At 41.1% G+C, this 12,484-nt stretch overlaps 1 protein-coding gene across 1 annotated transcript; it reads left to right on the top strand.

Moving 5' to 3' along the window:
* Window positions 1–8: 8 nt before the first annotated feature.
* On the top strand, window positions 9–11,690 carry rab1ba (zRAB1B, member RAS oncogene family a). Its single transcript, XM_037759498.1, has 6 exons — window positions 9–299; window positions 6,473–6,545; window positions 6,685–6,780; window positions 8,945–9,040; window positions 9,390–9,521; window positions 10,193–11,690. Exons 1-6 carry the CDS (start codon window positions 286–288, stop codon window positions 10,385–10,387), a joined length of 606 nt encoding a protein of 201 aa, XP_037615426.1. The 5' UTR covers window positions 9–285; the 3' UTR covers window positions 10,388–11,690.
* Window positions 11,691–12,484: the final 794 nt, after the last annotated feature.

Genomic DNA, 12,484 nt, shown 5'->3' with positions numbered 1-12,484 from the left:
CTGACGTCACTTCCGCACCTGCGCAGCCATCTTGAGCCTCTAAAGCAGCAACGGACACAGAGAAGAGAGAGAAAGACAGAACATAATAGAAATACAACAAACAGCCTTAACGAGAGGAAACGGAGGATATGTCCGCTAGAATCAAGGACCTATGAACACAATAAAGGTCTAATAATACAGAGGAAACGGTTACGGAGACGGTAGAAACAGACCCGGACCTACAAGTCATCTTTATTCTTCTACCGGAGTAGGAAGAGAAGAGAACAACACCTCCAGAGAGACACCATGAATCCTGAATAGTGAGTTAAAACACGCTCCGTTTGTCCTCTGTCGTGTTCTGTGAGGACTCATAATGATATGTTATGTGTTTTTATGGGTGTAACCTTTATAATAATGTAGGTTATTGTTCTGTTCGAGCTAGCTAGTGAGCAGCAGGGCGCGGACTGCTCCTTTAACGTGACAGTCTCACCAACGTGTTTTACCCTTTAACCGTCAGCTAACCGTCACCTAACCGTCACCTAACCGTCAGCTGACAGTTTGCTAACCGTCACCTAACCGTCACTTAACCGTCAGCTGACAGTTTGCTAACCGTCACCTAACCGTCAGCTGACAGTTTAACTCGTGCCTCGACAGACAGCCTAACGTTAGCTTTTTGTTTAACGTAACGTCACTGTTACGTTACGTTACGTTACGTTACGTACATGATACAGACGCCCGGTACTCTTAAGTTCGCCATAAATGCAACATACCAGTAAAATTTCAGTTAGAAATGGCTTCTCTTTTTACTAAAAGGCTGCAGAGCAGAGTGGACTATTGGTACACTTATTTGACTACTACTGATATTTATAACCAGGTCACAGGTTTTCCTTATATTAAGAAATATTATTTTTACAAAGCAATTCTAAAGCCTAAATTAAATATATTGTAACACTTAATTTTACAGGTGTGCAAATTTCATGGTAAGTAGCTGATAATTAGCAACTTACCTATTTGACATTTCTTTGGAATTACTGACAAATTACCCCAGTATTTACCTATAAATTTATTGAAAATTACTTTGTTATAAACATTATTTAAAGGGACTGTTTGTAACTTCTTACACGTATAAATAAATCCAGGTCGGGATCCCATGCACGCTTGCATATGGCGCTCGCATATGCGCGATCGCGTGTTGCTACGCTGTTCAGACTCCAACACAAACTACATGGAAGCACCAAAACCGCAAAGTTACAGTATATCTAATGAAGCCCCGTCTTGCAAAACAATGTTGGCCGCGGTCGGAGGACGTGGGGGAGACCGTAGCTTTGGTCTCCAGGGCTGGAGTCTCTGCTGTACTCTGCTCCTCTGCCTGCCTGCCTTCACTCACACGCCGTGCTCGTTCTCGCTCCACCTCACTCGCATGCGCGCACACTACACACTGCAGAAGAGTTAGTTTAGCTCTGAGAATATCTATTGAATGTACAGTGGACGTTTGTGCAGAAATAAATGCTGCAGCTCCTCCAGACCAACAGAGGTTTTCCGTGTCTTGTGAAGTGACGGGGCTCCGCAGCGAGAAACGTTATCGTCTCCGACTGGGTGCCAGTGTCGCCCTCTGGCTGTGGTCGGAGACAATAACGTTTTTTCTTCCTGCTTCGGCCCCGGAGGCTGAGGCAGGAAAAGCCAAAACTAGGATCAGCATTGATTCATGGAGAGACCTTCGTTTAGTCAGCTAACATTACTGCCAAGCAGGTAAAATAAAGAGTGATATTGTGGTTTTAGCTGACGTGTGTCGCCTCACTGTGTTGAGCGATGCTCGTTCATGTCTATTTAGAGCGAGCAAGCGCGAGCCCGACGCTGACTTTCGTTGATTTAACGGCCACAGGTGTCGCTGTCAACAAGCATTTCTGATTCTTACAAACAGTCCCTTTTAATAATTCTATACTAAAATAGCATCTAATGGTTAAAATAGGGCCCTTAGGCTTGAGAAGAGGCTGCAAAAGAAGATGAAAAATCCACATTATTTTTTCAAAAGTCATGATGCTGAAATGTTGCTGCACAGGAATAACCCTATATCTGTATTTCATATCTGTGTTACTAGAGAATATCTGTTACTAGAAAAAGGTACACAATTTAATGGAAGTCAATTCCTTTATTTTATGAAATAAATGAAAAAGTTCAACAATATCTATCGCAAAGTACACAGATTCTATGAAAATGATGATGAATTAGAGGCACAACTAAGAGTTTAACTGTTTACTTGTGGTTTTAAATTGACCTTTGATAATTATGACAATATCAATTTTGTTTACATCACCCAGCCCCTAACACAGGGGTCAGCAACCTTTACTATCAAAAGAGCCATTTAGGCAAAAAAACAACAACAACAATATCTGTCTGGAGTCTGACCTGTAGCCTTGACAGACAGTCTAACGTTAGCTGCCGAGCAGAGTGGACTATTTATACATTTATTTACCTGCTATTGATATATATAACTATGTGGTTGGTGCCGAATTAAAAACAGGTTTACCAGGTCCTGATCTTGAATGGTGTTGTGCCGGCTATGTATGCTAATTTCGCAGATACAGTAGATGATAGCTCAGGTAGCAGATGTTGTGACAGCTGACCTCCTGCAGCCCTGAAACGAGAGGACAGCCCTGTTGTCACCGAATCTGTCCGCAGAAGCTTCCCTTTGAATCCTGATGGGAACCCTGTCTGACTAGCTTATATCTAACACCTCCACACCCTTAGCAGACAACTTTTTTTTCCCTGTGTGTTTACACATACTGTAAAGCCTTGTCTCTCGATAGATAATGCCTTAATATCTATAGCCTACACTGTGGTAGTGCACCTGATTTGGTTCCACTTTCTAGTAAGTACAAATATTGTCCAGAAACCCTCACACGTACTGCATTTGGCATAAAAAAATATGCTCAAATCATAACATGGCAAACTGCAGTCCAACAGGCAACAACAGCTGTCAGTGTGTCAGTGTTCTGACTTGACTATGACTTGCCCCAAACTGCATGTGATTATCATAAAGTGGGCATGTCTGTAAAGGGGAGACTTGTGGGTACCCATAGAACCCATTTTCATTCACATATCTTGAGGTCAGAGGTCAAGGGACCCCTTTGAAAATGGCCATGCCAGTAGTATTATGACATGGTTGGTACCAATGGATTCTTTAGGTTTTTTAGTTTCATATGATACCAGAATCTTCACTCTCGCTTTAAAACTGAACTTGCTACAACTTAAAAATCGCAAGTTGCATTAATGCTTAAAGAAATTAGTGGCGTTAAAACGAATTTGCGTTAACGTGTTAGTATCGCGTTAACTTTGACAGCCCTACTCAAACTCAGTTATTATTTTGGCACATGTATTGAAACGTTTCAAACAATACCATGCCCTACTTATCTGGCAGTAAAAGCTATGAACGTTGCCGCAATGACTATTGTTAGCTGGCAGGTTCAGTTTAACTGCCTTTCTCATAGCACTTCCTTTAAATATATATAAGGCTATGAACTTCAGATGGTCTCTGGGTAACTCATTGCAATGAATGATAAGTGACTGACCAGTCCTCCTGGTGGTCCTCAGCATCAGTCCATATCAACACAAGCTAAAGCCATTTAGAAATGTGAACTGGGCTGATTGCAACAGCGCTGTTGATCCAGTGTTTGTGACATATTGCCAGTTGATTGAGTGTCAGGCTGTGATACAGGACAGATCTCAGTTTCCTATGACACAAGAATAGCAGTGGCATTGGGCAATTCTCTCCAGCTGTCTGTGCTGTGTGTCAAATTCATGTGATGTTTTCCTCTCGGTGATTGGGTGGTGGGGGTGGTGTTGTTATTTCATTTTGGGAGAACCTGCTAGTAGTAGGAGTGAGTATCAGACCTCAACACAAAAACATAAACAACATTTATATTCCTCAATATAAGGTTTTAAAAAAACAAAAAAAACATTGTTTAGGTATCATTACTGGAGGTCAGGTATGGGCAATATAATCAAAAAGTTTCAAGTGATATCCGGTCCTAATTCCAGGGCTGGATTAACCTGCTGGAGGGCCCGAGGGCACAAGTGAGGGCTTGGCCCCTGTTAACCCTCTACTCTGTACATTCTGTACATACTGTAATACTGCCTAGCTCTAGAGTTGCTTTATTATTGACCTGCAAACAGTAGTTAGACAAAACCAAAAATCCATACTCAAGGTCCCCTGACTAGCTTTTTCTGGAGTTTTCGACCACAACAACAGAGATACGGTTGAAAGCTCCAGTAAAAGCTATGAAGTGGACCTTCAGGAAAGATTTAAAGTTAACATGATAATAACACGTTAACGCAAATTCGTTTTAACGCCAGAGTGAAGCTAGAGTGAAGATAAAAACTGCCATGGCCATTTGCAGAGGGGTCCCTTGACCTCTGACCTCCAGATATATGAATGAAAATGGGTTCTATGGGTACCCACGAGTCTCCCCTTTACAGACATGCCCACTTTATGATAATCACATGCAGTTTGGGGCAAGTCATAGTCAAGTCAGCCCACTGACACACTGACAGCTGTTGTTGCCTGTTTGGCTGCCATGTTATGATTTGAGCATATTTTTTATGCTAAATGCAGTACCTGTGAGGGTTTCTGGACAATATTTGTCATTGTTTTGTGTTGTTAATTGATGTCCAATAATAAATATATACATACATTTGCATAAAGCAAGCATATTTGCCCACTCCCATGTTGATAAGAGTATTAAATACTTGACAAATCTCCCTTTTAAGGTACATTTTGAACAGACAAAAAATGGGCGATAACTATGGACAATCATGCGATTAATCGTGATTCAATATTTTAATTGATTGACAGCCCTAGTCAAAACACATTATTTTGGAATATGCAACATAAAAGGTAGCGTTGTCCCAAGCCGATCCTAACGACTGATATCGGGGCTGATCCAGGCATATTTTAATGGATTGGTTCAAATCCAATCCTTTCTTTACTGTACTCTTTATTCTTTACTGCACTGAACTTTGCTTTCACCGGTTTAAATGATAAACGTCACCGGCAGCAGATTATATCAGCTGTCACTAATTAATTTAAATTCTGTGAGTAACTTGATTACAGAACAAAGTGAAACTTGTCTGTTGTCTGGTTAAAGTGCTCTCTGCAGCCGCTGTCCCTACCTCCACTCTGTGACACCACTGTGAAATCACAAGTGGACTTTCAACAACTCCAACAGAGTGATACCTCCTCTCTAGTGAAATGATCAGCTGAGTGTCTGGTTCAGGAGTCATATTGTCTCACTTTCACATTCATTTCCTATTACAACAATCAAATGTATGATTATAAATTTAATTGTTTTGAATCAGGACCTTCAATATTTAGATTGAGTAGCTTGTGAAAAATAGGCTGATACTTATTACACGGCTTTGTTGAATACTCGATTTTAATTGGTCAGTCACAGCGTTTCTTTATAGAAGACCGTTGCTATGGACACAGATCTGATGTCGGACTCTGGCGGATTGTTTTTATGTAAACCCCTTCAGGGCGATGGAAGCACCTGTCGGAGATTATTCACAACAATGACTGACTGGCTTGCTGTACATTATCCTTTACATATTTAATCAACATTTAGGTAAATATAAGTATTTGATACGACTCAGTATTGGCAGACTCAATATTATAGGACTGGGATCAGAGACAAAAATAACTTGATCTAGACATCCCTAAAACTGAAAAACATTGTCTCTTGAAACTAGAGATGCACTGATCCAATCTGCTGGATTGATATCATGTTACCTTACATAAAAATGTATGCAGATTTAAAACTTGGCAAAAAGAGATCAGTGGTATCGGATTGGTAATTGGTATCCGCAGACACTCTTAGTTGAGGTATCAGAATCTATATTGAGCAGATAAAATGTCGGCTCAGTGCATCCCTACTTGAAATTTGATTTTTATACAGGGACCCTTTTCATGACGGAGCCTCAGGATCAGGTAATAAAGCAGGACCTAGCACTGGGCATTTATCTTGTCTGGTTGGTCGCTATAATGTATATTAGCAGACAAAATGTCAATTGAATTAGCAGAAACTAGGTGAAAATTCAGTAAGCCTGGAGCTTTGGGGTCGATATTTGCTGAAGATAGTCCCCAACAAATGCACTATTTCCTCCTGTTTGAGTAAATGTTTGTTAAAAACTACAGTGACCAGCTGTTTTAGGAAATTACTGAGTCATTTTTAAAAATTAAACTCTATATTTGTGAGGTGTTTTTAAGCATCTTCAATAGGAACCAATGACCTTGGAGCTCAGAGACAGAGTAGGAAAGTCAGAAAGTCTTGAGAGACAGACTAACATGTGGTTGGTTTTGGTCTTTACATAAGATTGGTTTACAATAAGAAAAATTTTATATATTCAGCTTAGTAAGATATAAAATATTGTTCATGTATCTGTACTGACATTCAGGCATTGTTATTCCCTGTTCTAACCTGGATCATTTTTCTTTCAGTGACTATCTGTTCAAGCTCCTGCTCATTGGAGACTCTGGAGTAGGAAAGTCCTGTCTTCTGCTTCGCTTTGCTGTAAGTAGTTCCGTCTCACTCCTCTGAAACGTGTTTTTCCATTACTGTTGGGATCTAAACGTCTCTGTTCCAACTGCAACCTTTGTTCTTTCCTCATTCTGCTGTTGGCCTGACCCCGTCCTCTTCTCCCTCTCTGCAGGACGACACCTACACAGAGAGCTACATCAGCACCATTGGGGTGGACTTTAAGATCCGCACCATCGAGCTGGACGGCAAGACCATCAAACTGCAGATTGTGAGTACGCACACACACACACACACACACACACACACACACACACACACACACACACATACAGAGAGAACACACTCTGTAACCCTCACCTGAGCCAGGGCTCGGATCCAACCATTGTTTCAAAACACAAGAGGCATGCCGTGTCTGTGTGTGTGTGTGCACGTTTTGCATTCAGACCAAGCTGTAATTGGATCCTGTTTTAGTTTAGGGAACAGGTTGTGCCACCTCAAATACATCTAGTTTGTTAAGCAGACATACATTAGCTCTGCTTATACATATACACACAACATTAAAAGCACAATGCACAGCGTGGTTCTATTTCTTTGCTTTTATAGATGACTCTTAACACACCTGGTGATAAACTGTGAGTGTTCTTGTAGTAATTCTGCAGACATTTATCTGATTCTCACTGCATTAGAAACCACGTGAGGCTTTGGTACTAGGTTCTTCTTTGTGTTTCCATTGTATTTACTAGGAGTGGGAAAAAAAATGTATTGCAATTTATTTTTTTAACGATTTTTAATGCCAGAATCAATCTATTTCCTTCATTTGAGTCTATGCTGAGGTAGAAGGAAGTTACCGCTTTTATTGTAGTAGTCTGAGTAACGTGGCGTCATATCCGCTCCGTATCCGTCAAGAACTGTATATACAACATAAATATATGGAAATAAGATTGATTGGATTATATTCACCAGAAGTATAAAACATTACATGTCCTTTATAAATTAAAAAGAAAATACCACTAATTTGTGAGGGAAATGTTTTTATTCTTAGATTTTTGGGTTGCTGGAAAAAATGTAATAAATAATGCTGATATATTTGATTTCAGGACATGAAAATCAAACATTTTTACTGTATCAATTTAGATATTTTCCAAATTAAAAGTCCTTAGAAGTGTATGATTCAACTTTTTCCCATGGTCTAATGTTAAAAAAAGTTAACAAAAATCGTAATATCGAATCGCAATACATATCGTATCGGCACCCAAGTACCCTGATAGTATCGAATCGGAGGATAGGTGAATCGTCCCAGCCCTAGTTGATCTGCTCCATGCAGACGCAGGACTAAATTGGTCAGAGTGGTTGTATTTGATAGTCGTTCTTGTTGTGACATCACATCTGCTTGACCAATCATGTAAGACAGCACTGCCTACAACCTCTGAAAGTACCTGGCACTTGGATTTAGTATCACTTTCAAAGCCAAAGAGGTGGAAACAAGAGCAGAACCCATAACAATGACCGCACGTTACGTTTCGCTCTGCAGTGGAAAAGGACCAATTCTGATCATTCAGTGCTGTAGGTTTAAAAGAAGCTTTATTTATATTGTTTATTCTGATTTAAAAAGTCTGAGGACACCACAGGGTATTTAAATGGCGTATGAGAAAAGTCAGACTTAGCAATGAAAGACCTGCTTCATTAAATGAGACTCTGGCTTAGACAGGTTTCACTAAACTAAGTTTGGTTAATCAGGTTGGGTTTGTGCTGTCAGATGACCTTTCATGAGTTGAAAGCAGCAGTAGAGGATTACTCACATCAAATCATCGATAGCAGGAAAAAAAAACTACAAAAGAATCCTCTGTGTCCTTCACAGGCACAGAAATAGAGCCGATAACACTGTTAGAATCTGGCATCTGCCAACTACATCAAAGTTATTTTCTTCTTCTCCATAAATACTTTAAATGCAATACTGTTATTTCTCAAATCAAAACCAGTTTTCAAATATTTACCGAGTGGTTTGCTAGTAAAAACGTTGAGGGGGTGAAATCAGCTGTACTCTATTAGCTTGTAAATAAATATGGTAAACTCTGCATAATGTACATTTACATATCACTAATGTCATCATTACAACAACAGAGTCATATCATACTCATCACTCTGCTGCTCAGCTTTTCTTTTGTCTTCATCCACTAACTATTTCCAAACACTTTCTTTTGACTGCTACACAGAAACAAGATGAATTTAATCAGAAGTATATGCTTCAAAGTCAAATATACTTCATTTGTTCTTCCTGCTGCTCCTCAAAGTAAAACAAACAATACATGAGATCTTTTGATCGTCTCGAGGGTTCTGAGGAGGGAAGAGGTATTAATTCAGATTCTTTTATGAAGTACTATTTTGTTGATTTGATTTCTAATCTTTTCTATCTCTGCTTGTGTCTCTCTCAGTGGGACACCGCCGGTCAGGAGAGGTTTCGTACCATCACCTCCAGTTACTACCGCGGAGCCCATGGCATCATAGTTGTATATGATGTGACAGATCAGGTGGGTGAGCCGTCTGGACCGATTCCTCAGAGTAGGAAATCACTCCAATACTAGTCCAGTAGTATGGTTTGGTTTTGTTACTTTGCTGATTGTAAATGTTTATGAGGTTCAGTACCCAACCCTTTTCCAGTTCAAACTTGAGTTGTTGTACTCAAGATGTTTTCAATTATTTAAGGGCGCTTTCACAAGCCATAGTCTGTTTGGCTTGTCTGAATCAGAGTGAAATTGATACTCTTTTTAATAATGTTAATGATAATCTAACTGTATTAATCCCACTGCCCAGTCACAGTGGTGTTAAAACCTGTAAACTGCCAGTGTCTGTCCTGCTCATATTCTTGTCATTGTGCAGGAGTCCTATAACAATGTCAAGCAGTGGCTTCAGGAAATCGACCGCTACGCCAGTGAAAATGTCAACAAGCTTCTGGTGGGCAACAAGTGTGACCTGACCACTAAGAAAGTAGTGGACTACACAACAGCCAAGGTAAGGCAGGAAGTAACAACATATTAAGCCTCCTTTGCGACAAGCTAGTATGACATGGTTGGTACCAATGGATTCCTCAGGTTTTCTAGTTTCATATGATGATGATGAGTGTAGCCTGATCTTTATCTGCAGCTCTGCAGACATACCGGCTTTAAAAACAATGAATAGAAAAAGAAAAAGAAAAAAAAAGCTGCGCAGCATTCAAATGTTGATTTTAGAGATGGAATGTCAATGTTTTTCATGAAGTTTCGAAGCTCCAACTATTTGGTCCAGCCCTAGTTATTTCTGTCAGACTGGACAAGCAAGTAAAACCCCATATAGAATGTTATGGGACACTAAAGCCAACAGGATTTGTGCCAGGGCTACAACTAGTTTTTATTATTGATTAATCTGTTGATTATTTTCTCAATTAATAGTGAAAAATACCCATCACAGTTTTGTAAACCGCAAGGTGACATCAACCCAACAGATATTCAGTTTACAATGATATAAAACAGAAACATTTTCTATCATTTATACCCAATACGTGTGGTGTTTTTATTTCATAATACAGGCATCAATGATCAAACTGTTTTACAAGTCTGTTGTCAGTATAACAGAGACTTAAATCTGTGTTCTGTATGTATGGAGTGCCCAGTTTCACTACAAGTTTCCTCCTTCCTTTCTGGCAGGAGTTTGCCGATTCTTTGGCCATCCCCTTCCTGGAGACGAGCGCCAAGAACGCCACCAATGTAGAGCAGGCTTTCATGACCATGGCCGCAGAGATCAAGAAGCGCATGGGTCCCGGGGCCACGGCCGGCGGCGACAAGCCCAACTTGAAAATCGATAGCACCCCCGTCAGGCAGTCCGGAGGGGGCTGCTGTTAAAAGACCACCACCACCACCCCCAACCATCACCTCTACCATTTCCACTGAAATCTCCCTTTTCTTCTCCTTCTGTGTTCCCTCCCCGTCATCTCTGCCACTCCCACACCCCCACCGGTCCTCCATAACACCCTGTAACCCACACCCAACTCCCTGACTCCCCTTCTGTCAGCCCGTCTGGAGATCCGGGGGATGGTGTTAAGATCAGGAAATGGATTGAAACTTTACAAGGGTTAATTTGGGTCTGTACACCCGTCAAATAACCGAGAGAGGAAAGCGATCAGTCTGTGAGGGACAGAAACAGCCACCGAGACCACTTTAACTTTCTGCCAAGAGGACGGAAAGAAAACAGATTCGGGGGGAGATTGGTATTGATTTAGAGTGGAATGGAGGCAGTGGAAGATTAGGTTTAGATACAGTGAGCTTATCTCTATACACACACACACACACACACACACACACACACACACACACACACACACGCACACACATATACACACACACACACACTCAAACACACTGTAGTGGGGTGGCAAGGGTTAAAGAGATTTTGGCCAAACACTTTTCTCCTCAGGCTGTGTCTGTCTACGCTGATCTCATCTTAGGGCCACCCCCCCACCTCGCCCCAGCCCAACTTTTCTATTTACCTGCACACACACACACACACACACACACACACACACTCGCACACACACACACACAGGTGCAGTGTGCTTGAGTCACACACTGTAAATGTGAAGTGTTCCTGAACAGTGACTCATCATTGGCATTTATTGACGAAGATCCAGGGGAAGCCCATTCGGTGAGCCTCCCTCCTCTCCCTCCATCTGTCCTCTACCTCGGCTACCACTCTCACTCTCTTAAGGTGTGTTCAGACAGGAAGCAGAAGGGGAATATCCACGTTATGTCACTCACGTTGAATTTTACCCACACAGTTTAACACGGGTGATAATAATCTGTCTGGGCACATACCTGGTGTCCTTGACTTGCTGTTATACTGTTCAATTTGTATGTCAGTTTAAAAGAAATACTAAGTTCTGCCAACTATGAGCAAATGATGACACAGCAGTACTTGGAAAATATCCAATCAGATCGCAGCGGGTCAACAGGCAATCAGCTTCACTTGGCATCAAATTTGTGCCATCCCCTTTCATTGCCAAACACTTTGGGCAAGCTTATTGCAGTTTTCCCCACATAGCGGCCTATTGTTGCGAGGGCTTTTAAAACACCATGTTAAAACTATTCTATCAGCCACTGACCTTAAACTGTATGATAAATAATAATAAATAACAGCAGCATCAAGGAATTTTTATGTCATGCGTTAATTAAATTAATTTCTATGTTAGTCATTAACACTAAAACCACACTTTCTTCTGCTGCCAGCAGGCGGCAGCAGGGGCCCCGTCTCTAGCTGTAAGCTAGCTAGAAATGGACGCACCGACTGTGTGTATACATCAGACCGGCTCATACGGGTACTTCGCAAAAAGTCAAGCCCCCTTTTCGGGATAGAAAACAGACCTTCAATGCAATTTGTGTTTCGATTGTAATTCTGACAAGTTTGTATTCATTCATCTCTTGTTATACAAACGTTTGTTTTATACACGTCTAATAATTATTTTGCGACCTTGCCTGGACCTGAGTGTTCGCGTTGCATTAGTAAATGAAGGTTGATCGCCGCCATGTCCCTTCAGTCTTTCCCCGTCCAACACAGTGGCCGGATAGTGCTTATCCTGACATCTCTACATATTTGATTGAATCCCATTAGGCTAAGTGTTGTCGGTAAATAACCAACGCGTTAATAACCAACTGTTTGATCTATAGGATGAGATTTAGTTGGAGACGACGGTCTGATGCTGCTATAACGTTAATGTATGACTGTATTACTGCAGCAGCCTTCCACTCAAGCTAATGTTAGCTAGCCATGCTAGCCACTGTCACCAGCATCATTTAGAGATTAACCACACAGATAGTGAATATTCACAGATTGTATGTGCCTCAGGTGTCAGTGTGAAAGCCTCGGTTAACCCCCTACACAACAGCTTTTCATGTGATGACGCCATGCTGGTCTGGTCTATAGCTTGGAGCCATAAAGCCCCTCTA

This window comes from Sebastes umbrosus, chromosome 22 (assembly GCF_015220745.1).
Source record: "Sebastes umbrosus isolate fSebUmb1 chromosome 22, fSebUmb1.pri, whole genome shotgun sequence".
Lineage (NCBI taxonomy): Eukaryota > Metazoa > Chordata > Actinopteri > Perciformes > Sebastidae > Sebastes > Sebastes umbrosus.
This window is presented reverse-complemented; position numbering and strand designations above follow the sequence as displayed.